Genomic DNA, 25,602 nt, shown 5'->3' with positions numbered 1-25,602 from the left:
AACGTTAATAAGAGGTCGAACTATAAAGTTAGCGTTTAGTGCTTATTCTATTGCGGTGTGTTTCCCACATAATGACCGCGTAATGGGCCTTTCACACAGGACGCGGTATGCACAGCGCTTGGCCGCTGGGTTTAGCGTTGCCCTTCAGATACAACGCGATTTGCCCTGCTCTGCGCTATGGCGTAGGCGGAGTTTTAAAAACTTTTAGCGGGAGCTCTTTCATAGTCTGTTGTTCCTCTTTTCGGTCAGCAGCAAACATGTATCTGTCCCGTTGTAAGAAGCGAGCGATAGCGCTAGTCCTGCTGATGAGAATTAAGAGAGAAGCAAGGAAGAAGAGGCTACCCTCAGGCCCAGGGAACAATTTGGTGAATTCAGGCTGGTTACGTTACTCTAACGCTAATATAGCTTCCTTTTTAGCAGGCCCCTTAAATGCTTGCTATTAACTTGTTTGAAGGTGGTTCTTCTCAAAATTGACAGCGGTGTGTTCATGGCACTAACGTTAACCATTTTGATTCAGACTGCACAAAGAGAAGAGGAGAAGATATACGGGTCCGTTGTGAATGTGTCTGTGAGAGCAAATATAGTGTAGTTACAGTAACTACAGTAGGTGCGTCAGAAATGATTAAATCAGAGGGGACATGTAAATAAATGTGAGCTGAACAAGCGCTTTTTTCTTTTCTTTTTTTTTCTTACATATTGTTTCAAAGCAGCTTTACAGACATAAAAGGAAAATGTTGAAATAATTTTGTTAAATATAAGGAGGTTAATACCTATTGCTTGACAAATAAAAAAAAAAAAATATATTTCTCATTTTTGCCTATGTAGGAGATCCCTGTTTATTATTATTATAATTCTAATGATGACATGAGTAATGATACATGGTGATATTATTAATACACATGCTTATTCTTTCTATGTCTCTCTTTCTGCCCTACAGATGGCTGAAAAAGGTGAATGATGTAGCAGCAAAAGTGTGGGACTACTTCTGCAAATACTTTAACTTTAACTTTAGTATTATAATTTATTTACAGTACACACACAGACTGTTAAAATCAGCTTCAACTGGAAGAAAGTAAAAGTGTTAAATGTTTAAAATCAGACTGTTTTTTGATCGTTAAAAAATATATACTTTTGAATGTGCAATTGTTTAGTGATTGAGACCGTAATCTAAGGCTTTTTTTTACATAAATCCCTTCTGGAAAATGGTTTATACAGCCCACATACATAGAACAGGCAGATATTTTGCCATTGAATGTTATGTAAGTGCAGCTTATAGGAAATGGGTCTAATATCCAGTTTATTTTCAAAATCAAAATATCGGCTTATAAATCGGCTCTTTTCAAGTTAATATCGGCATCGGCATCGGCCCCCAAAAATCCATATCGGTCGGGCTCTACCTTTCAGTTTTTTCCCCCTTTTTGAATTTGTCATGTTTTTACATGAGTGGTATATTGCAACATTTATGCTGGCTTGGGAGCAAAAGAAACACTGGCATTTAACGTCCTCCAGTCATTTTTTATATCTTTTTCTTCTAACGGAATCCCCAGATGATCACTGACATATGGTGTCAGAAGTGGGAAGTTTCTGATTAGTTTGAGGATTCCCAAAGGTGCTGTTCCAGAAAAACAGCCAGGGTTAAGTCAGGAGGCACCCAGTTCTACAGAGGTTCCAGGAGCAGTTACTGAGGGTGGGGGTGATGCTATTACACCTACTCCAGCTGTGCGCTCAACAGAAGGCTTAGTGTCAGAAGAACTGGCTAGCTTGTTTAAAACTCTCTTGGAGTCAAAAGCGGCTTGGGATGACCATGTGGTGCAAGAGATGATGAAGCAAGAGTAGTGCTGGAGAAGTATTCAGCACCAACTCCAGCAAATTTGTCAACAGGTCATAGAGATCCAGGCTGGATCATCTTCGCTCAGTTGTAGATAAGGGATATTATACAGTCTTATTATGCCGCTTTCATCGTTGCTCAGATCGTCTTCAGAATCAGTGAGCGCTTGTTCATAATCATCCGGCTTGTCGAAGAAGTACTTCAAAACATTTTCGGTGTAACGGCCACTGTTCAGCTCATTTGCGTTAATCTTTGCGGCGTCCATCTTCATTGAATTTTGATATCAGCTAGAGCCGGCCAGAGCGCTGCATACTAAGTAGCCACGCTTCCCTCGGAGGGCGGGGGCAATAACAAAAGAAACAAAAGCCGGCTTATCCAGTATGGAAATACACAGACAATGAAACGCCCCTACTGCGTGCTAGAATCTCTTACAAACAAGCTGATTTCAACCTCAAAATGTACGCTTTTAAATATACCAATACTGCTATCTCAAACACGGAGAGGCTTCTTTGTGATATCAACTAACAGATTCTGCAAAAAAACGAAAATCACCAATTTTGAAAAAAAACAAAAAAAAAAACGCTTCTTTCTCGTTTTGCTCGAAAGTTGTGCTGCCGACTTGTGTCACTGGTTTCCGTGACGGGTCACATATTTTTATTAAATTGTCACAACGTTAAATACAAATTTAGTCATATTAAAAATATTTTATGACATGACATCCATATCCTACTTGACTAAAATGTATAGGCTTAGTTTGTAGTTAATAGATTAGACTAACATTAGGCTGCTTTAACCTTACCCTGAAGATAGTTCACTCTCCGGTCATGAAACCAAATAATTCAATAAACCAGCATGATAATATTGTGTATCTGTGATCTCAAAGGCTGACAATAAGACAATATGATTATGGAGCATATCGCCCAACACTATTCAAATTCTTGAGCTGTGTTGTGTTTTGCTCTCTCCTATGCACTTCTGTGTTTGTCACCACGTTCACCGCTCATCACGATAAGCCCTGACATGGCATTGTGGATTAAAGAGCATGATCAGGCCACGGCAAAAGAAACAGCTAATCTTGCAGAGACATGCATGGCCACTGGTTCCCAGTGCAAAGCGAGTTTAAGTGGTAAGCAAGGAACTAACAAGCTGGACGTTAGATGCTGTTATTGTGGGGAGTTAGGACATACTAATCCCTTTTGTCCATCTAGGAAAATTAAGCAATTTGCTGTATCTTATCTACGTAATTAGGGATGAGAGGAGAGGACATTTGTTCTGTGAGGTCAGCCAACACAATGAAACTGCAGATTTTATGCTCCACGTAAACGTGGGTTTGTCCGGAAAAGCAAGGGGGACTGAGCGATGGCCTCATTCTGTCCCCCAGTGCAGCAGAACACAGTGATGACTCTGCATTTTCACACAGGAGAGTTGGATATTTAAAGGCAGGCCACTGCAGTCCGTCCAACTTTCTCTTTGGTAGTTTTCCATAGCATCCAGCTCAAACATGGCTGGTAAAAGGATTTCCAAGTTCACCAGGTGCGCAGCAGCAGTGGGCGCTCACAATTTGTCCCAACAGGGGGCGCTGCAGACACTTTAGAGAACTGGTTCTGAGGCTGAGGCTGTTTCCTTTTTGTTCGTTAAACATAACATTTCAAGACTTCATTTTGAGTTCTTTCATTAGCATTTTTCATCAATAATTAAAGGTGCACCAGATAACACAGTGACACCTAATGATTAGTGCTTTTGACAGATGTTTAAACTGAAGGACAAAGATCCAGTCTTAGAAGTGACCTAGAAAATGTTTTTTTTTTTTTTTGGGGCACCATGTTGACATAAATGACCAGTCATATATATACACTAAACTGTAAAATAAACAACAACAACAAAAACTAATAAAGGAATTAGCTGGAAATGTTCTGCCTAGACATCCCATAATTTTTTCATAAACTCTAAAACACAACACAATGCAGTGCAAAAATCTAAATATAGGTAAAACACTTATTTTCTCTCTGTTTTTTCAGTTGCAAAGTTTGGGTCAGTATTTTTCATATATATATATATATATATATATATATATATATATATATATATATATATATATATATATATATATATATATATATATATATATATATATATATATATATATATATATATATATATATAAACATTAAAAAGTCTTACAGTTGAACCGTAGTGTACACACTAGTGTAACTGAAAAGCTTTTTTGTGAAATTCCATCCTTGTGATAGGTGTCAGTATAACACAGACGAACCACTGTTTTACCAGCTGTGAATAAAACAAAAAAATGCAAGTGCACCTTGCATCTAGTAAAAACCATGAGTGCATTCAGTTTTCTGCTCTAGAGACAAATCTTTAGTACCTAGAATTACCCTCTTAAGGGTTTTTAACTAATCCAAATCATTTGTAATTAAGCATTTGGAAGAAGGATACACTGTTATTGCTGTGGTGAATGTACATCTCCAGTTAGCTACTACAGACTGAGTATTGTGAGACTTTGCACGGACCGTTTAGATCTGTGTGCTTTGGTTTTGCCATTGGAACCATTTCACTCCCGATAGTGTGCATTAATTCCTGTAAGTGCCACACTGGGGTCTGAGTGTGTGTACTTCCCCTAACATTTCATTTTGATCTTGCTTGAATAAATTTGCAAGCTTGCATAAGCACTTCAAACTAAATAGCAACAGAGACAGACAGAAAATAAGTGAAAGTGGAGAAACCAATGTAAAAAGAGAGTAAATAAGAGACATATGTGAAAAGATATAGACAAAGAAAGTCCAAAGCAAGATGAATAGCAACAGAAGCAGTTATTTTTACGTTTCATTATCTGTATCTAAATTGCTGTTCTCTTCTGTGAAACACCAAATAATATTACTTACAGATTTTAATACCAATGTATACTACCAATGTATCACTGAATATGAAAAATGGATCTGATTCTGGTTTGCACATTTGATGGACACTTTAGTATCCCATGAGTCCATTGGTAAGGAGTCATGAACGGCAGGTAAGCGACCCAAATCAGTCACATGACAAAACCAGCATGTCATGGGTGTGAGCTGTGAGGCGTGTGGCTCAAACGTATTCTTTGAGCTCAGTTTTGGTTGGACTTATCGATGTCAATTGTGATAAAACTAACCTCACTTTGTTTTTTAGATAAAATGTTTTAATAAATAATTTAAAGATTAATGGCAGAATTTATGGTTATCATTTCTATACTGTTAACAAGGATGAATAGAGTAATCAAAGAAAAAAAATCGATACATTTATTGAGGACAAAGAATAATCGCTAGATTAGTCTGAAAACTTTTAGAAAAGTTTATATGCTACTCACATTTGAACTATAGCCTATAGAAAATACGTTTTTAATGGTTACAAAGTAAGTTCATGAGTTGGGATGCTAGCTGATGATCTGTCACTTGTGTTTTTTCTCAGAATTAATGGGTGGTTAAAAAAGTGCTTTAAACTGATCACATTACTCAAGATTAATGCTACAGTGCCTCCCAAGTCATTGTGATATTGTGAGCTCTTGTAACATAAGGACGGACATTTTTCTCACGGATAGCAAAATTAAATGCGATTAAATCTGAGATACCGTTTGGAAAAGAGAGAAGGGGGATTGGCAGAGACTGCCAGAGAAATTACTGACAGCGGTTCTCCAGTCAGACGAGTGTCAGCTTGTCAGTAAGTGTCAGGTTTGCAGTTTCAATTCTCCAGCAGCCCTGCAGCGCTCCAGCTACGTGCTTCATTTGATTACACTCCTCAATGCCAAAACTAGACACGCACCGATTGACACTGTGGACTGCGTGCTGCGATTCAAAGACAGTTTTTTTTTTTTTTCATACAAGTCTGAATGGGCATGAGCAAAGATGCTAATTATACGTCTTAAGGTGCAGTCAAATTTTTGACCTTTCAAGAGAGTAAGGTGTTTCTTCAGGGTGTTGCTAAACGATTTAAGGTGTTTGGAGTGATTGTTAATGATTAGCCAATGCCTTGCCAGTTGCAAACTTGTCATGCATGAAACTTTGCCCGGATCAATGTATAGTCCTCTATTCTAGTTCAGTTACTGCACACCCAATCCATCTGCTATTATTTAACTGATAATGTGGCTTTCATTAGTGCAGATTATTTGAACTGTGTCCTGCCATCTGTATGCTCTACTCAGGCGTGAGTACTGTGCATTTCCTTCATTTAATGTGCATTGAAGCATGAACTGTATGTTTGTGTGTCTGTGAGCAAGAGATGAAACTGTACATGAGAAGGTTTTTATTACCCTCAGTTGTAGTAGATGATTAACTTCCTCGTGTAGTAGAAAGAAGATTCATTCATCACATAACATACTTCCATATTGCTCTGATTTCATGCTGTTGACCTGGTTGTATGGCAAGATTAGCATTAACATTCAGTTTCTGGGTGGGCAGATAAACTGCAGCAGATTGTTGCTGTTGCTGAATGTATTTGGGGACTTTCAAACACTATTCTTTCATTTTTTATGTTGGGCCCCCTGTGCTTTATGGAGGCATCTGAACTGCCACAGACCAAACCACTCCTTTAATCAGATTGAAGCATTGATGGCAATATATTTTAAAGCTTAATTTTCTTCCTCGCCACTAGGACTAGGTCGATGCAGTCTTTATATCCCACAGGAAAATCCATTAACATTTAAGACATGTTGTTTGCATTCTCCTTATGTTTACACCCCCTCCTCACACACACACACACACACACACACACACACACACAGTGTAAGACGACTACACACCTGTGATTTCGCTCAGGCAGTGGTGTCTGTAAATGCTGCCGGCAGCAGAAAGCTGAGAGAGCTCTCATCTGTGGCATGCTGTGTGTGTGTGAGTGTGTGTGTTGAGCAGAATTGGTGGCAAAAGACTTGTTTAAATGCAACTCTTTCAGGTTCGTCAAGTCTTGCATTACCATACCAAAGATTTAATGACATGTTCAGAAACATATTTGTGGGATTTAATGTGTTGTATGATTGCACACAGCTTTTTTGAGTCTGTACACAGAGATGGTTTGCCCAGAATACCACAGAGATTGGTTTCTGATGTTTTTGGGGCATTTCACTAGATGAACTGTTGGGTTACGCCATTAGACATTCGTTGTTCTCTACATGTACGCGTTTTGGAAGGCAAGATTCAGTTGAATGTCAAAACATCAACGCCTAATTTGCATGTAAATTGTCTTTTGGTTTTGGCACCGCCAGCAATGATCCTTTGGTGCATTTGAAAAGCGCAAGAATGCAGAAGCTAATAACAGCGTCTGGTAGCAGTAGTTGTTTCTTTTTCAGGGTGGATGGAGAACAAGAAATACCAGCAAGAAATGTACAGCCAACTTTTTCCGGTCCACAACCGATCCAGGTGAAACACGAATGTTGCACAGAACGTTGCGGCTTAGTATTGTTTCCACTCCATTCTCATGGCCCCTCGGTACTGCAGCTCTCTTCCAGGCTAATTGGAAACAGGGATGCAAGGAATGCAGGCGATGCTGCTGAAGGGTTCAGCAGTGGGCGGCCAAATCTGCACCCACACACACTCTTGACACACACCCATTTGCTGGGGCATGGTAGGAGGGCAGGAATCATGGCTCTCTGTGCATGTATTCTTCAATCAGAAAGACACACACACTGTAAGCTTTGATGTACAACGTGTGTGGATTAGAGAACAAATTGGCTTAGTTGCTACTGTAGGCCATACCTGTTGATATAATGGCTCCGATCCAACACATTTGTTTGGGGTTTGGGAATTGCAAACTCATTCTAACCTTGAAGATCGAACCAGTTTATATATATATATATATATATATATATACAAAAGTACAAAATGTTTTCATAACGGTTTTGTTAAAAAGGTTATTGAACATCTGCATTCTTTTGGTTATTCAGATCCAGATGCAATGTAATAAAATACTCTGATGTTTTCTGCATCACAGATGAATCTACAGAGGCATTGTTTAACAAATGGTGCAAAATGATGTAAAATAATAGATTGACATCAGAAACTAACACAGCCTTCCTCTTAACAGTCTGCAGCTGAAAAGTCATAAAAGTGTTTTGTGACCAAGTTAGGCAACAAAAAAGCTTCAGACTGCATTGCTGTGTTGTACAATGCAATTTATGATGCCACCATGTTGCCGGATGTTTATGTAACGCTTTTGTTAGCATCTTAATCACAACCGCAAAAAGGCCCTCTCATGGACCATATGATGCAAATTACAGTTTGATTAGTTTGCTTTGTTTCATTTCTGGGCGTCAGAATGCAACTTTTTGTAAGTGTGCAGTATTAGATTTTAGGGAGGTGACGAGATTGCATAAAAACATGGACGTAGTGTCTGTGATGTCACCCATAGGTTTCCGAAGAGCATTTTTTAAGCCAAAAGTGGGCGGAGGCAGCCCTCGCCATCTTGGCAGCACGTCACCGAGCGTCACTCCCGTATAATCGAAAATGGGCAAAAAGTCGGGAGCTGGTTGCTGAAACCACGCCCACCTAGCTCGACTGCAGTGACAGCAGCATAAATCAAGTGGCTGAGCCCTTAATTATGCAGAACTTTAAGCCTTAATATAATTTAAACGGATGAGTTATAAAAAAAAAAAACACCCCCCTCACTATTGACACGTAGGGCAAAGTTAACATGGAGAGTCGATGGGATTGACTCCTTTATTGAGCCAGCCTCTAGCAGCCAGTCAATGAATTACAGTTATAGTCACTTCTGTGTTGGTTTCACGAGAGGGAGCGGAAGGTTGCCGCTTGGTCAAGATCTCGTGTCGGATCTCGCGACAATGTGACGATATCCTCGCAGAGCAATTTACAGTTTTTACATTAGAGCTACACAATAAACCGTTTAAAGATGGCGAACACCAACGCAATCTTATTCCAGAATGACCACGATTCAGCTATGTCTATTATAGCTGTTTCACATCGCGAGTGTCAGTGGAGCGTGAGAAGCGTGATTTGTTGCCGTCCATGTTAATAAATCATTCATGCTACAGCTGATCCAGAAAGAGCAACACAAACAGTTTTTTCAACCACACATCATTATTTCTGTGTTTCAGACATTTAGATAACAGAAGTACTGATATAAAAGTTTATAGTTTGGGTATAAACACTTATAAAGTAGCGATCAAAATGAAAATATCTTGACACATGTATGTATTGTAATGCCTATCCTCTTCGCCACGAGGTGGTGTCAACTGTCAGTTAAAAAAAAATGTCATTCAATCGTTCATTTAAAAGATTCTAATTGAGAAACAGGTCTTCATGAATTGAGACACTGACCCCTTCATTTAATTATTATTATATTTTTTGTTTTTTTGTTGTTCAAATGAATATATTTTTTTAAAAGCCTTAAGCAATGAACATTTTGTCGGAACCACTATTGTTATTTTGTTTAGTTTTGTTTTTTTTTTTGTTTTTTTTTCAGTCGTGAGAGAATCATGATTTCCATTTTTATATATATATATATATATATATATATATATATATATATATATATATATAAACATGATCCTCAACTTACAGACTCGTGCAACTCTAGATTTCATGTTTTTTATTGCTCCATATAATTCAGTAAAATAGAACTTTAATTTCATAAAGCACAAGTTGATTTCAAAATGCACCTTCATTTTTTGCAATTTTGTGTTTTTCAGTTGAATAAAATAAAAATTTTCCCTATATGTTTCATCATTGATGATTTCTTTAAAAAAGTCTAAAAATCTCGTCTCCTCTCATTCTCGTGAACCCAGTCTCGTGTCTCGTCTCATGGGATAAGTGTCTCGTCACACCCATATTAGATTTAGATATTTACAGTTACAGAGTCACTTACCAAGTTAGCAAGAATAGTTGCCAATAAACCTCCAAATCCGTAGCTGGTCACTATACATGTCGGTCAAACAGCCCTTTCTTATTTAAGTGGGCAGTTTTTGACCAACATAAACTGCAAAGTGGACCAGACTACATGCTGATTCTTGAAAGTCTTACTACATGAGACTAACTGATGTGGGAGGCATTTCCCTAAATGCTAGTTTGCGTGTGACTGCTGTATGTCGAACATGCCTTGTTTTGTCAGGCTCACCCCAGTGTGGTTTATTTCTGTCTGTGAATGTCTCTTTTTCTGTCATTCCTCACTATGCCTGTGTGTGTGTCAGTCCTATAACTCATGACAGTCATTCTCTCAGTAGCCCGTTAGACCTCAAATGCCCTTATCACGGTAGGGACCAGCTGTGCATATGAATGCATGTGCGTTGGTGTATTTCTGGCTCTCTGTCTTTCTTGTTCTAATTTAGCGAGGCTAAACAAACCACGTTCATCACAGGAAGGAGTGGTGGAGCTCTGTAAACGATATTACAGAATCTCTGAAGCTGAAGTGTGATGTTAAAATACTTTACCCTAGATAAATATTAACCTTTTGAGTAGTACGGTCCCACATGTGGGATTTCAAATGCTCTGTGATGTCACATAACTGCCAAATTGAAAGGCTGCTTTCACGTGTTGGCTGGTGCAGACGTACTGTAGACGCTCTGCGCTTGTCATTAAATCACAATTATGCAATATTTATTTTAAGTTTCAGATATTTAAATAACATGTTAGTGCCTTGTTCTACTGTTAATCATTTTTTTTTATATTATTTATTTTTTGCTATTTCATTGTGGTGCAAATTTACAAAAAAAATACACACACTTGACACTTCACATTTTACTTAATGAAAAAAAAAAAATTTTTTTTTTACCTGCTTTAAAATGAAATGCATTATAGCAGCTAAAGATGTACAAAACCACATTTACTAATATATATATATATATATATATATATATATATATATATATATATATATATATATATATATATATATATACATCACAATAATTTATCATTAGTACACATTAGTATATTTTTTAAACTATCTAGTCACTTTTTTACTTTACATTCCCATGATCAGGTGTTCAGATGGGGCGTGTTCTTACGTTCAAAGCCTGACAGAGCACAGTTGAATGTAAGGGAATTCAGAGGTTCTTGAGTTTTTTTGTTTTGAACCGTTTTCAACCTGACATGCCTTGGCACATTACGCAAGATGCTAAAAAAACAACACAAGATTCAAAGCAGCGGCCAAAGATGCTTGTAATTGCTTTCAGGAGAATGCATTTAAAGATGCAACTTTCTAAAAGTGTTTTACCGTGCAAACTGTCCCAACAGCTGAAGCAAAGCATGTGGTGACAGGACACGCTAAATAAAGCCGAAATATCAGAACTAAAAATAAAAAAAAATCAAATAGAATCACCCCCACTAATCAGACTTAAGACAGGGCTTTCCTAGTCTTACAGGGCTGGACTTTTTACTATTTGTAAAATGTATAGTGAACTTTGTAACTAAGAATTGCCCACTTATAAGGAAGGGAATTCTTTACATGATAGTAAAGGGTTTTTAGGATCCCCTGATTTCGGCCTCTCAAACTCTAAGTGCACTCTAGTCTCTGACGTTAACACCTCTCTCTTTCAGCAAGAGAGAAAGAGCCAAACTGATCATACTGGTATCAGAGTGCATTACTCTTAAATATTGCGTAAGCCTAAACACCACCGTTCAGACATGCCCAAAATGTGTCATGTCAAAAACCATTAGCCTTATTATGATCTACGCAGGACAAAGATGGAGAGATATGGAGCAATTAAAAAATATGAATAGTGAAGAGGAATAATAATGCAGTTAATCAAATTGGAGATCTTCAGCTGGGTTTGACACCACAGAATGGATATGCTTGTCTTTACCTTCTCAAGTGTAAGCTTGCTTGATCTGTACCTTCCCTCTTTATCACCACTTTTAAAATGAAGAATCATTGGAAACGTGCCCTTGAAAATGTTTTTTTTTTTTTTTTTTTTTAGTTTTGTCTGGCCTCAGTGGGTGTTGTGAGTCACCGGTAAAGAGTTTTGATTGAAGCACTGAGAATTTCAGCTCTTTCGCAACACATTTCATTATTTTTTTTACATTTACTGCAGAGTTTATGCACTCAAATGCTGTTTCATCACTCAAATGCTGATTGCCTGAAGTTAGTCACCCCTAGCCAGAATTTCCGACATTAGATAAGGTCTTCTTTACAGCTTATTCTGATCAAAAATGGCATATTTAGGAAAGTTCTAGTAATATTCATAAAGTAGTGGACTGCTAGTAAAGCCAAATCGGACTGGAACTGCTGATTTGTTGCAAGTTCTTCACAGTTTTATGTGCGACATGCAGCAGTTGGTCCATGGGTGTTGCATCTGAGGCTGAAAGTGACTCTTTCTTGACTCCACAGAGTGATGTGGTGTGTTGGTTAACAGTTTGGGTTGGTCATAGGTTCAGACCCCAGAGCTTTTTGAGCATTACTCTTAACCCCTGTTTCCTCAAAGAGAACCGTCCCTAATATAGTAATAAAGTGTAAAAGTGTCTGCTAAATGACTACCCACTCTCATAAACTGCTGGGGTGTTTGATATTGCTGTAGAAGTGCGTTTAGTGGTCACAGTGTTTCTGGGAAGGCGTCGGGTGTTCGTGCAGATGCTTCACTGAAAGTATGATCAGCCCTTCTGCTTTCACCCCTCGCACACTCTCTCTTTCCTGTGTGCCACCGGCTGCTTTCCTGTCATCTCTATTTTAGTGTGAGGTCTGTGGGCCTCTGACGAGCCTCGGTTTCCTTTCTCGAGATGACTGTGTCCACCGCCAGGCCACACTACAGCGGGTCCCGCTCCTCAGGCATGCTGGGACATGGGGAGTGGCACATGCCTCGTGTCTGCAGCAAAGTTATTTTGCAGGTCTCATTCCGGGATTTGTGCAGTCTGCCAACATGTTTGTGTCTGTGGTCCAGGCCTTTCATTTGGCAAGAATTGAGACAGGTGAATGAAATATTATAAAGGGAGCGAGGCGGGGGTTTTATTTTACAGACATACAAGGTTGGAAGAATGAATCTTGCATGTTTTACCTGTTTAACACCAGCACTTATGTTACATGTCAACATTTAGAATTAGTGAATCTGCACACCTGTGTAAATCCGTTTCAACAGTGTTAAATTTGCCTAAAGGTCTCACATGCCAACATGCCCAGTTTGACCTGAATCACAAAATGAGTCAACCTACTGATGAAAAATTAATTGATGGATCAAAAGTCTAATTTCACGAAATTTTCCAGTTGTGCAAGTGTGCCCTGTCCTTATAAAATGATACTGATCACTTCTTATGCATCTTATGCATGCATACTCTTAAAAAAATATATAGAAGATTTAAAAAAAACGTCAGTATCAGCCGAATCTGCAGTGGTCGTGTGTGTTTAGTAATGTCATGATGACTGATTGGATGCTGTACATGCACACTTGGGTTTTCTTAGTTTACCAATTAGCCTATACTGTTTAGATGTTTGAAAACCACTAAACTGACCCTACACCAGCCCAAATTTATTCTATTTTCAAAGTTTATAATTAAAACAATCTCATAATACTGTTAAATAAATGCATTCATGCCACTTCTGAGCCTCTTGAGCAGTTTATTGTTTAATTTAATATAATGTTTTCAATATATCTCTTTTTTAATAAATATAAATGTATGAATTTGACATAAAAGATGACACATTTAATACGGTTTCAAAAAATTCCATTATAAAGATGCCCCTGCAAATCACTTTGAGTCAAATATCCCCTAAATGTTTGTCATTGATTAGAAGGTGCTGTTTTTAAATCAATCTCACATTTTATTATTTTATTATTATTTATGATAGGTAAAAATTTATAGCCTGAATGCACTGTAAGTCGCTTTGGAAAAAAGCGTCTGCTAAATGCATAAATGTAAATTTTAAATGTAATTTAAATTTATTAAACACAAGTTTCATAAATTATGCTTAAATTATTCGCCCCCCTCCGCCCCCCACCTCTTCCAAGATAGGGGTCCACCCAGTGAAGTTTGTGTGTGTGTGTGTGTGTGTGTGTGTGTGTACATGAATTGAAAAAAAATACATAAAAATAAAATGATAATAACTCTTTCTAATCCAGGTAATTAATGGGGAGTGGTTAAGTCAATAGAATTTGTCATGTTTTTACAGAGGTGGAGCAAGTCATTATATTTTAATAATAGATTACACTTTACACAACAATTATATGATCATTATATTATTTATTGATTTTATTTGAACCCTTACGACTTTTGTCTACACCAGCAGGGAGATGCAGTTCAACAGACATTTTGTCTTAATAAACAAAAATGCCATACTGGGCATTAGGGGGTCAAATCTTGATGTTTAATACTGTATTTAAATGGTCAAATAGTAACATTTTGTACATTTTCATGATGATATCCTTAATGGTTCAAATATATTATTTTTCTCTATCAAAAAAATAGTGGTGAACATTTGCAAATCTAAATGGATAACACTACTTAGGTCTCTGAGTGTTCAGTGCATACATTTTCCATTCATCATGGCAATATTAGTTCTGAAATGATGTAGCGATATGGTCTCAGTAAAGTCTGCCAGATTGTGTTGGTCTGCTGCGTCCTCTAGAAACTAGTGCCTTTGCATTCGACCCATGAAAAATTGTGAGAAACAATACTGCAATGGATACGTTTGCAACATTCCTCGATTTGCAGAATTGCTTTAGCGCTCAAGCAAATGAACTGCTCTTTGGTGCGATTCATATTCTGTGAATTCCCCAAAAGTATTCTAGCAAATATTGCTGCAGATTTGCAGTTAATATGCAATTGAACAGTTTGTGCAAGTGAATAAACGTGAAGACTTCCTCAAAAGAGAGTTATCCAATTAGTGATTCTAGAAACTGTGTGATTTTACCAACCAGATATAGACAACGTCCTTCAACAGCTTTGACTACAGATGACATATGGTGTGTATATAAGACTGCTGCTGCGGTTTTAATACCTTTGTATGAGTTGCTACTGTTATCTCAGTGCTGGACCAAGATTCACTTAGTTTTACTGGTAGAACAAGCGCCAGTAACAGCAAGATATTTATTTAGAAAAAAAAAAAAAAGTTTTATTCATTATCTGTATGATCCACAAAGCTCTGGACTTTGTAGAGTTTCCTGGGTTCAAACTGTTTTCAAGGTTTGAAATGTGCTTGAATTTTGATCAGTTGCATTTCAAATCAAAGTTCCATTTCACTTGGGATATAGCCATCAATGAAAACTGCCTAATGTAGGTAGTAGGCTAATGTAGCTTAGCAGGTTTTGGAAGAGAGCTAATATGTCTTTTTAGATCTTTCAGATGTAGGCGTACTCCCGGTTTGTGGTTTGTAATTACATTGTAAGATGAAATAAGTTTGGCTGAATACAGACGTTTAGTGTGGAAGTGCATGCATATGCGTATGAGAGAGTTTGACAGTTCCTATGATTGGCCTTTGACCTACTTTCTTTTCATTCCTCGTCTGTAATTGTGTCAGTATGACACTCATATCCCAGTGCGAGATGACGTTTCCACCTCGTATGCTGTCTCTTGCACTGCGATTATCTTCTCAATCTCCTGTTGTTGGGTTTATGGGCTTTTATACGCTGAAGGATTGTGGTGTACGTGGCCACGGTATTTCTTCTCTCCTCTGTTCTCCTCTTTCTGGCTCTAATTCTGGCTTCTAACTAGTCGCTTTTTGTTGTTGGATTTCCTTCCAACTTGGCAGCTGTGCGCTGAAGGAATGCTCTCTCTCACTTGCTCTCCTTCTCATTGTTGCATAGCTCTCTTCAGCGACAGGCTGGCCCCTTCACAAACGTGGGATAATTAAATGTTTCATTCTTTTTTAAACAGTGCTGCTATGCTCCACTCCTTCTCCTCAGGTCTAAGATTGATGATGAATAGCCATGTTGTTTTTTGAACGAGGGCCCACCAAGGCACCCTTACCATTATAACTAATTAAACTCTGAGGGATATAAACTGCAAATATATGAAAAGCACATACGTTGTATAGAAATTGACACTAAGACTTGGATGATGTTCAGGTAATGACATGAGATCCTAATAAACAAGCATGCACAGTCATTTAGTCACATTGTTTTTCCAAGCATTATGGTCATGGATTGAATATAAGATTAGTGTTAGGGTTTATATTTTGTGTATCAATCTGTGAAATAGTACTCTGTATAGTTTGTAATATTTGATTGTAGGATTTTACACTTCATAAAATACTATCCAGATACACCAACCGCTTTGTTGTGTATTATTTGCACTTACGACACCACACCACATTTTGATGAATACTAACTCTAAATTCTTTTGTGAGTAGGATGAATTAATACACATTCACATTTAGTCTAGAACTTAATCATGTTCACACAGTGCACACAACGCCTCTGTACTTCTGATTTCTCTCAGTATGGGGACTGGAGACTTGTCAGTCAATAAATGGAAAAACAAAGAAACTGGCGTTACTTTTTTGAAAAAGTAACTCAGATATTTTCTTGTAAATTAAAAAGTAATGCGTTACTTTACTAGTTAATTGAAAAAAGTAATCTGATTACGTAACTCGAGTTACTTGTAATGCGTTACCCCCAACACTGCTTAGGAGTCATTCTTGTCTAAATCTGTTCCAGCGGTGGACAGAGCCGTAGATCACTGACAAGCTACGCAATATTGCATTCATTATTGAAGGCTATTCAAATGCAATAATGAACGCAATATTGCATAGCTTGTCAGTGATCTGTCTATTAAATGCCGCTCCATTTGAAAGCAGGTGTTGGCTATTTACCGCTAATCAGGGAACCGGCTTTACTGACAGAATGCGTCTGACAATTGCATGCGATATATCGCCCATCTCTACTCACTCAGGGCGGGTCTAGGGTAAGACACCCATCCAGTCTGTGCTGAAACTCTACTGTCAATCAAACTATTGTGGGAGCGACAGTGTTGAAATCAGCTTGTGTATTTCTGAAGTCTCATGCTCCAGCCTAGCAACTGTTATTGAGCTTATCACTATTTATACTCTTGCATACTAAATGCTGTAGTATGCAAACTAGGATGCTTGAGTTGTTCTTTATCCTGGAATAGTCTCAACAGTTATTTGGAATAGCAATTTACAGCTTTGTTTTGCATCTTGATCTCTTAAATCATATGATGTGACATATTGCAGCATGTGCACTTCCAGCAGCCATTGCACGGTCATTTGAACGAGGGTTGCAGAGCTGTTATAATTCGCTGTAGTGTGTGTAGCCGGTTTCTGGAAGCTTTGACACCTCCACGTGGTCTCCTCCCCTCTCCTGGTTCTCCCTTCCCCCCGTCTCAGCACACATTAAAACAACATACACTGTGTGTGTGTCTGTCTGGCTCCATCAGAACGGCAGAGGTTAAAGATGTGCAAGCTTTAGCCACTCCCTTAGCCAACCAAGATTTTCTTTTTTTATCCCTTTATCTCCTCCTCCTCTAGTTTCCCTTGTTCTCTCTCAACCTCGTGCTCACTCGCTCGCTCTGGCTTTTGTGTGAGCGGGTGTATCTGTGTGCAGCACTGTCTGCGAAAAAAAGAATGTGTGTGTGAGACAGAGAAAGATAGAAACAACCGGCAAAGAAAGAGACCAGGAAGGAGGACACGAGGGGAAGCGTAGAAGCGAAGAAGCGGACGTGCAGCAGTGAATATTGCAGACATACGTGCGAGTGGAGAATGGAAGACAACACAACAGGTTTAGCTCCAGTGTGCAACTCTGCAGCCACGCTGAACCACCACTGCACCGGTAATGCAGCGCTGCGGGATTTTGGGGAGGGCTGTGTGTGTGACTGAATTTATGAAGAGGGTGCACTGAGATGCATGCGTGTCTGTGTGCGTGTGCAGTGTATTAACACAAGTCTTCCTTTTTGTCATTTGGAGGTTCCCTTCTGTACGCCACACAGAGAGGAAGTGTGTAACTCTCTAACCTCTCTACATTGATGCACCTCTCTGTGTGTGTGTGTGTGTGTGTGTTTAGTGAGTAAAGACGTTTATTTGAATGCTTTTCTTGAATGCTGGTCACTACACCAGTAGAGAGTTGTGTGTGGTTAGCTGTACTTCAAATATATTTTTTTTAATATGTACAGTCGTCGCATAGTGTTTCTGCAAAATTGCTCATTTGCTGTATAGTTTCGAACTGATTCAGCTTATGGTTTTCTGAGAATAGATGATCAGATATCACCCTCCAAAATCCATTTTGCTTTGAATGTTCGACATCCATTGAAAGCAGACTCGGCACAGACCTGCAGTTTGTTCTGACGTAGCGTGCCGTATCTCTCCTAACTAACTGAATATGCGGTTTTCCCACAGCAGATGATCCATCTTTGCAAAAACCATGTATTTACACTGAACGTTTCTCACTGTGTTCAAACTAAACGCAACAAACTTGTCACAGCCCTTCTTGCTATTACACTTTTTGAACTTGCACATTTACTCGTAGCAGATCATTGGACTTTTGTTGGTAGAATAGGTACACTGTGGATGATTTCTCATTTAAGATTTTTGTTAGAAATGATATATAGAGAAGTGTTGAAAACTTCGTTCTAAGGGTTAAATAATGATTCAAATTCAGAGCTTTCAGTTTGGTGTGAAATTTCAGGTCTAAACTACCATCAAAAAAGTTTGAGGTCAGTAAGATTTTGAAAGAAATGTACGATTTTATTCAGCAAAGAAACATTAAATTGGTCAAAAGTGACATTAAAGAGATTCATATTGTTACAAAAGGTTTCTATGTAAAATACATTTTTCACAGTTTCCACAAAAATATGAAGAAGCACTTTTTTCAACCGTGATAATATTCAGAAATGTTTCTTGAGCAGCATATTAGACAGTCCCTCCAGAAAAACGCGGATTTTTTTTTTTTTTTTGTGATTGTTGCGGGCAAAAATCCTTGATTTTGCGGCACATTTTCTTAAAAAATGCGATGGAATATGCAGGATATTTTTGCAATTTTATGCGATGAAATGGCGTGAACTTGCAAAAACTGCGGTTTGATGAAAAAGAGAATATTTAAGTTGCAATCTCTTAATGCAACGTAAATTATTTTACACACTACTAATATAATTACAACTGTAAGTTTTTGGAACTGTTCTGTAACAAAAAAGTGCAATCTTACAACTGTAAAGTTGCATCAACTTCTGAATGAAACTACAACAGTGTTAGTAGCCTAGTGAGAATGGGGTGTTGGGGAATCACCTTTTTTTTTTTTCTCTATTTCATCAAACCGCAGTTTTCGCAAGTTGTCGCAATATAATTTGGCTCCACTGTCATGTAACAAATTGGGAAACTGCTTCGCGCGTTCATTTGCGCTTATTTTTATTGGCAAATAAGAAGTTTCACCCTGGTTTCACCGGGGGGTTTGCAGATGATGTTCAGGTCACGTAATTACGTCACTTCATAAGGTTCCCATGGCAATAGGGGGAAAATGGCGCTTTACTTGTGTGAAGTAAACGCAACATTTTTCAACTTCCTGCTAATATATATGTGAGTTTTTTGCAACGAAAATACAGGGATTATGAAATCATGCTAGCCCCGCATATTTTGCTTTCTGAAATCGGCAATTTATGCGGCAAAAGAGTGGCGTATTTGAAAAAATGTGACCCCCGCAGAAATATGCGTCATTTGGCTGATTATGCATTAAATCAGGGGATCGCATAATCGTGTTTTTCTGGAGGGACTGATTAGAATGGTTTATAAAGGATCGTGTGACACTGAAGACTGAAGCAATGATGCTGAAAATCCAGCTTTTATCACAGTAAAAAAAAATTAAAATATTGAAGAAATAAAAATCTAATTGTATTTCTAATTATAATTTTTGTTAAAAATAAATATATCCTTGGTGAGCATAGGAGGTTTCTTTCAAAAACATTATTGACCCCAGAATTATGAATAGTAGTGTCTGTAAACAGAATTAGGTCTAGTTACAGTGGTATATATTCTGTATAATTGTTTAAACTATGCATTTTTTTATGTATTTTTTTGGTTATATGTCTCATAGTACTTTCCTCTTCTAGTCAGATTCATGAGATACAGTAATATTCATCCACTCGCTGAACAACAAAGACTGTAAAAATGTTTCTGTGCAAGCTGTTTGTTTTAACCGTGGTAGATATCTCTCCGTCTGACTTTATCTCAGTCAGTGTCAGTGTATATAACCTTCAGTCCTCAAGATATTTAAAACATTTTGACCTTCCAGATAAGGCTTTCTCAAAGCAACATTCAAGGATTATCTTGACAAACTGTCTTTTTCTAAGTTGATGTTTTTGTCTAGCGTGTGTGTGTAGATGCTCGTATCTGTGTCTTGTGGCTTTTTATTGGGATGCCACGTCTGTACAGAGTCTGTTTGTGGTGTCTCATTCATGGTGAACTGGCTTGGGGGAAGTATAAGCAATTCTCTTTGTTATAGAGTTTGTGTGTGTGTGTGTGTGTGTGTGTGTGAAGGGTTAGGGTTAGAGTATTACTGCTGGGGTGGTGAAACAGAAATACTCAAGTTCAGTGTGGGCAGAATACTGCCTCTGGTCAGGGTGTTTCTTCCTTTCATTGTAATAAATGCTGGTTAAAGAAACAATATAAATGTGAACGATTAACTAGTGTGTGTGTGTGTGTGTGTGAGAGAGAGAGAGAGAGAGAGAGAGAGAGAGAGAGAGAGAGTGTGTGTGTGTGTGAGTGTGTATTTTTGTTTGCACACACCATTTGTTTATCTACCTTTATGTGTTCAGCTGGTGTACGGAGTGTGTTTGCAGATTGTACACAAGCTTTTATGTTTACTTCCTCCTCTGTCTCACTTTTCCTTCTGTGTTTTTTTTTTCTTTTCTCATCTTCTTTAATGAAAGTCAAAGTTTGTCTTTTTTTTTTTTAATGGTAAAACATTTTCTCCCATCTGGGTTTGTGTGCAGAGACAACTGTAAGCAAACCATTACAGGTTTATTTCCTCTAAGTGTAAACACTGTGTGTCTGTGGCCCCTTAAAACATGTGTTTGTTTAAGCATCCAGACCAGCCCAGCATGACAACAAAGGCTCGACCAAGGGGTTTGTCTGAACAATATGGCAGATGATGAAAACATGTTTGAAAATATTACTTTCGCATGCTGGAGTAAAGTCAGTTTTTTTTAAAGGCAATTAAAATGGGAAAATGAAATGATGTTGCGTGACAGTTGCGTAACAATGATATTACAAAAGTTAATCTCTCTCTTTAATATCTCTTTTATCTTTTCGCGTCTCTCATAAGCATGCTTGAGGACCATATACATACTTTTATGGTTTTATACACAGCGCTTAGGGCTGTGCGATATTGAAATTATTGAAATATCGCAAATGTACAAATCATCATATGCATATTGTGATGACTTGCAATAAGCGTATGGTTGCTGATTGCTTATTTTAATACTTAAAAAGGTCTGAAAAGTCAAAGTTTTAAATGGCAATAAAATTATTCAAATAGGAAAGTCAGAGCTTTAAATTCAACACAAATAGCAGATAATAGACTGCATGCAACTCTATTAATATGAATGAAATGGATTAAGTGGATAATTTAATGAAACAAACATTATTTACATTATATTTGTACTGTATTTTTACAAATGAGGATGTTGCTAAAATGAGGATTCCGCTCACTTCTGAGTATAAATGTGTCCTCAAAATATAGTTAGTTAGGTAGATACACACACACACACACACACACACACAGACACACACACATGCAGGTTCTATTAAAGCCCATCTGCTTGTATTTGGTGCTGGAGATGATGTAGGATAGCTCAGACAGTTTTCACAGATGGACAACTGCTGTCTGCTGTGTGTGTGTGTGTGTGTGTGTGTGTAGGATGTGTTAGTGTGTTTAAGTTTATCTAGCGGTCGGAGGCTAGTTTGAAATTGTGCAATTGATATCTAAACCTTGAGAGCATGCGAACAGTAACTACTCGCTGCTGCGCTTATATTTCCCATGACCTCTACACAGATAGAAATGATTTTAAAATAGTCATATACCATGAGGAAATCACCTTTAGTTGCTGTTAACAACAAAATATCACCAAAAAGCTACCATGGTATTACCATTAGGATTTTGGCCAAAGTAAAGTCTGTTTTTGGACATCCATTCCTTAGTTAATTCGTTAATTCTGTAGCTTTCTTTGAAGGACTTTGGATTACCATGGTATTGTGAAGATGGTATTACCATCTGATACCATCATTGTGACGTGATTCTGCCTAATTATTTGCTGATAAAGTGCTGATAGCTATATCTAGAGATCAGGGTGTCTAAAGGTCAGTATAATAGTGATATGAGTATTAAACCGGGTAACACTTTATTTTAAGATGTCCTTGTTACATGGATTAGTACATGTATTGTATTGAAGTACATGTATTCAATTAATATTACTCTGTACTTAAATGCAAGAACACCTTAAAATAAAGTGTAACTTTAGTGAAAGCAAGATGATGTATACTTATTAAGTAACACCGGCTGAATCAATGTGTGGTTTTATGAAGGGGATGTGGCATTCTCTGTGCATCTCTGTGATAATCCTGCTCATCCATTAGTGAGCAGGTCACGGTGTAAACCCGTCTCTCCACTTGCTTGCTGCATACAGTTGGCCCGGCTGCATAGCCTAATGTCTTTAAACAAACATGTCACCACAAGAGCTAAACAATATTAACTCCACTGCGAGGCAGGCAGCAGATCACACTGCAATGCAATAATTAGCACTTCATACAGACGCATATTTTATCATTTCTGTGCACGGGATTTCATTGTTGTAAACATGTTGGCTGTGGAATGCTAGCGTACTGCATGCTGTGCAGTGTGCATTGTATACTGCCTACTGTTATTTACAAATAATAAGGGGTAGTGGTAGTGCCGATAAACTGTAGTGCACAAATTTTAAGACTAGTATGTTAGCATGCTATTTAAACACACTGAAAACACACTTTCAAATTACTTATGGATTATTAGTCATAAGGTCAAGTTAAGCACATTGAATAGTGGGATAAAGCATTACTGTGCAGCAGGGTCATCTGTGCATTGCAATTCAGTAAGTTGCATGGTATGCTTAGTATAAGGCTTACTGCAAAAATGGTTTAATATGCTGTTCTGAACAGCCAGATGTTAATGGGCAGATGACTGTGCTGCCTTTGTGTGCTGTGGATTGGCTTAACCTAGTCTGTTTTGTCTTTTGGCAGCAACGCAGCTCAATCTGTCCATAATCTTAAAAGGAGAAAAGGTGGTAAAAATGCATGTCACAACGTTGTTCTGTGCCACTTATCATTATCTTATCTTACATGGGCCCCACAGATGTATGAGTGTGTGTGTGTGTGTGTGTGTGTGTGTGTGGTTTTGTCTGGAGGGCGTATGTCACACCCCGGGCCATTACAGTGAATCATTAGCATGAAGCTTCAGTGCTGTGTAGTTAATTATGTCTGTTACATGCCTGCTTGTCTGCTGAAGGCAGAGGAATCCCATTCATAAAGCTGTGCTGAACCACTCTAACTACAGCTCACCGCAGGCTGGAATAAAACAAAAAGGGATTGATTAAAATGTTTGGTTTAAAGAGGTAGTTAAGTCTAGAGTCGCTGTATGCAAATGTGAGCTTTCGTGTCTGTTACACTTGTATGAGTATGTAATCCCCTTGTGTTGGAACAAGCAGAATTATAACGTTTAATTCATATTGTGTCACTGGTACTTTTACAGTAGGACTTTCTTTTTTGCCTTGGGCTAATAAGCATCCTCCAGTGGTAGGTTCATGGCAATGACTTTCAAAAGGGCAACACCACTCTGCTTTCTTCTGAAGTGTTAAATGTCTAGTTAGGGTTATGAATATCTACTATTGGCATACGTTTTGGGTTCAGTTGTGCAGCGTAAATCTTTGCATGTTAGCTGAGAGTTGTTCTTACAGATGTAGTTGAGATTTCAGCCCTCAGCAGAGATGCATCACTGCTTGAAAGCGAAGTGTCAGTTTATTTTGGTATTTTCACTCTTATGCCCCATATCTTTAAGGTCACTTCCTGCATGAGCTCACCTCCACAGATGGCTAAAAACAGTATCACAGAAGCCTTGCACACCTTCCCTTGTGGGACTTTCTTGCCTTGCACAGTCACATGTTGAGAATTTACGATTTCAAATATGTCAAAGCCATTGTCAGGGTGCCGTGTATGGGATTTCAACTATTTTGTAAGTGTATAAGTGTATAAAAAGGTATAACCAAGATAAAGTACAAAAAGACACACACACACACACACACACACACAAAAAGAGTAGTGTATATATATTTTACAAAAGTTGGTTTGGTAATACCATCTGTTATTTGACACATTCCTAAAAAGTACCATAGTACTACAACACTTTTAACAGTGCTGCGGTGGTTTTTGGTGTATCACAGTATCCTTGAAAGTACCACAGTACGACACAGTTATTTATTTTACAGTCCCGTTCTAAATGTACTTATTACAGTGCAATACCTGGGAAATAACTTGGTACTAACCCTGAATCTACCCCTAAACCTATTTCATAACTCAGTACTTTCCTGAGTAAGTACAATGTATGTGCATGTGTAAAATAAAGTGAAAGCAATAACATGATAATACTATAGTATGATGTCCAAAAAAGGGTGTTACAATGGTACTGTGTACAAAAAGAATGTGGTATGTGTCTAATAAAACATAATTCTATAGCACTTTTTGCAAGCGTTCAGTGAACATTTAATTATGGAATGCATGTGTGAGCGTATAATAACACTACTTCAGTTAAATGTTTTGTTCTCTAAACCATATAAGACATTCGCACACACACATAACCAGTTCAGACGTGCAGCCTTGTGCTCTACTCAGGTTTACAAGTGTGCCAAGTTTTTTAGTGATCTCCTTACCCTGGCAGCATGACTTGATTATTTTACTTGCCAGGTACACAAGATACATCTCTATTGCTTTATGAGGGTCAAGTCTAACCCAGTTTTGTTTGCGACCAGTCGATGCTTCCATCTAATCCTTATCTCATACCTAGGAAGCTCACAACTAAACACCACAACAGATTACCGGGGCTATCTTTTAACAATATGTTTCAAATGGTGAACATTAACAAGACCCATCCATCAATGCTAGTGAATATTGTGTTTGTTTGCGACTAGCGCATGAATGTGGCTGATTGCACCACTGAGTCTTATCTCAGCTGTAAATCTGCCATCAAATCCTGAGGACTTCCTCCATAGACCTCCAGTCAAAATGAAGCATGACAAAAACAAGTCTTACGAGCATGCAGTCTGGCCACGTGCCATGGGATTGTCCCGTACCGAGTCTAGGATCTCACTGGAGTTGTGCGAATAAGCGTATGTTGGGCTGTGGTCCGAGGTTTGCACATCCTGTATGCCAAATAAATTGGTTGTTGTATTAGGTGATGTGTGTTAGGTTGGAAGTGTGTGTGCATTTAGGTGTACGTGCTGAAGGGGTGAGGGAGAAAACTAAGGAATGTGACGAGCTATTGTGAAATTTGACATGTACGTAGGCCTTCCTTCCTCTTAGCCTGCAAGGAATCATGGGTAGAAATGTAGAAAAGGGCACTTTTATACTCCGTTTAGGAGTACCCCATTCACAGCTCTGATATGTTTGGTGGAGGTTACCTGGGGATACTCCGTCACCTTCCAGCCCTCCCTTTCTCCTTCTATTTAGCGCGCTCCCTCTGCCTTCGTTTTTTCCATATGCACTGCCAGTATCAAACAACCTCCCAAAATGATTTCCTCTAAAATAAATGCATTGTATTCTAAACGTTTGCCCTCTCCTTATTTCTGTGGGCTGCTGAGATAAGATGGTTTGAGAGGAAGGACCTGCAAACAGGG

The 25,602-nt window shown here is 38.2% G+C and overlaps 1 protein-coding gene across 6 annotated transcripts in view; it reads left to right on the top strand.

Annotated features, from left to right (window-relative positions):
* Positions 1 to 25,602, top strand: part of LOC128026476 (echinoderm microtubule-associated protein-like 4) — a 74,732-nt gene that overhangs the window by 13,800 nt on the left and 35,330 nt on the right. For 3 of the 6 annotated variants that reach the window (XM_052613663.1, XM_052613662.1, XM_052613658.1), the window contains exon 1: positions 17,248 to 17,528. The exons of 1 other annotated variant lie outside the window; for it this stretch is intronic. In XM_052613663.1, coding sequence (XP_052469623.1) covers positions 17,459 to 17,528 — 70 coding nt within the window. In that variant the 5' untranslated portion in view covers positions 17,248 to 17,458. Of the gene's footprint in view, positions 1 to 17,246; positions 17,529 to 25,602 lie in introns of those variants that run through there. 2 more of the 6 variants (XM_052613659.1, XM_052613660.1) reach the window with 1 other exon arrangement.

The sequence above is a fragment of the Carassius gibelio genome, chromosome A13 (assembly GCF_023724105.1).
Source record: "Carassius gibelio isolate Cgi1373 ecotype wild population from Czech Republic chromosome A13, carGib1.2-hapl.c, whole genome shotgun sequence".
NCBI lineage: Eukaryota > Metazoa > Chordata > Actinopteri > Cypriniformes > Cyprinidae > Carassius > Carassius gibelio.
The sequence above is the reverse complement of the archived record's forward strand: the minus strand, read 5'-3'. Positions and strand labels throughout refer to the sequence as shown.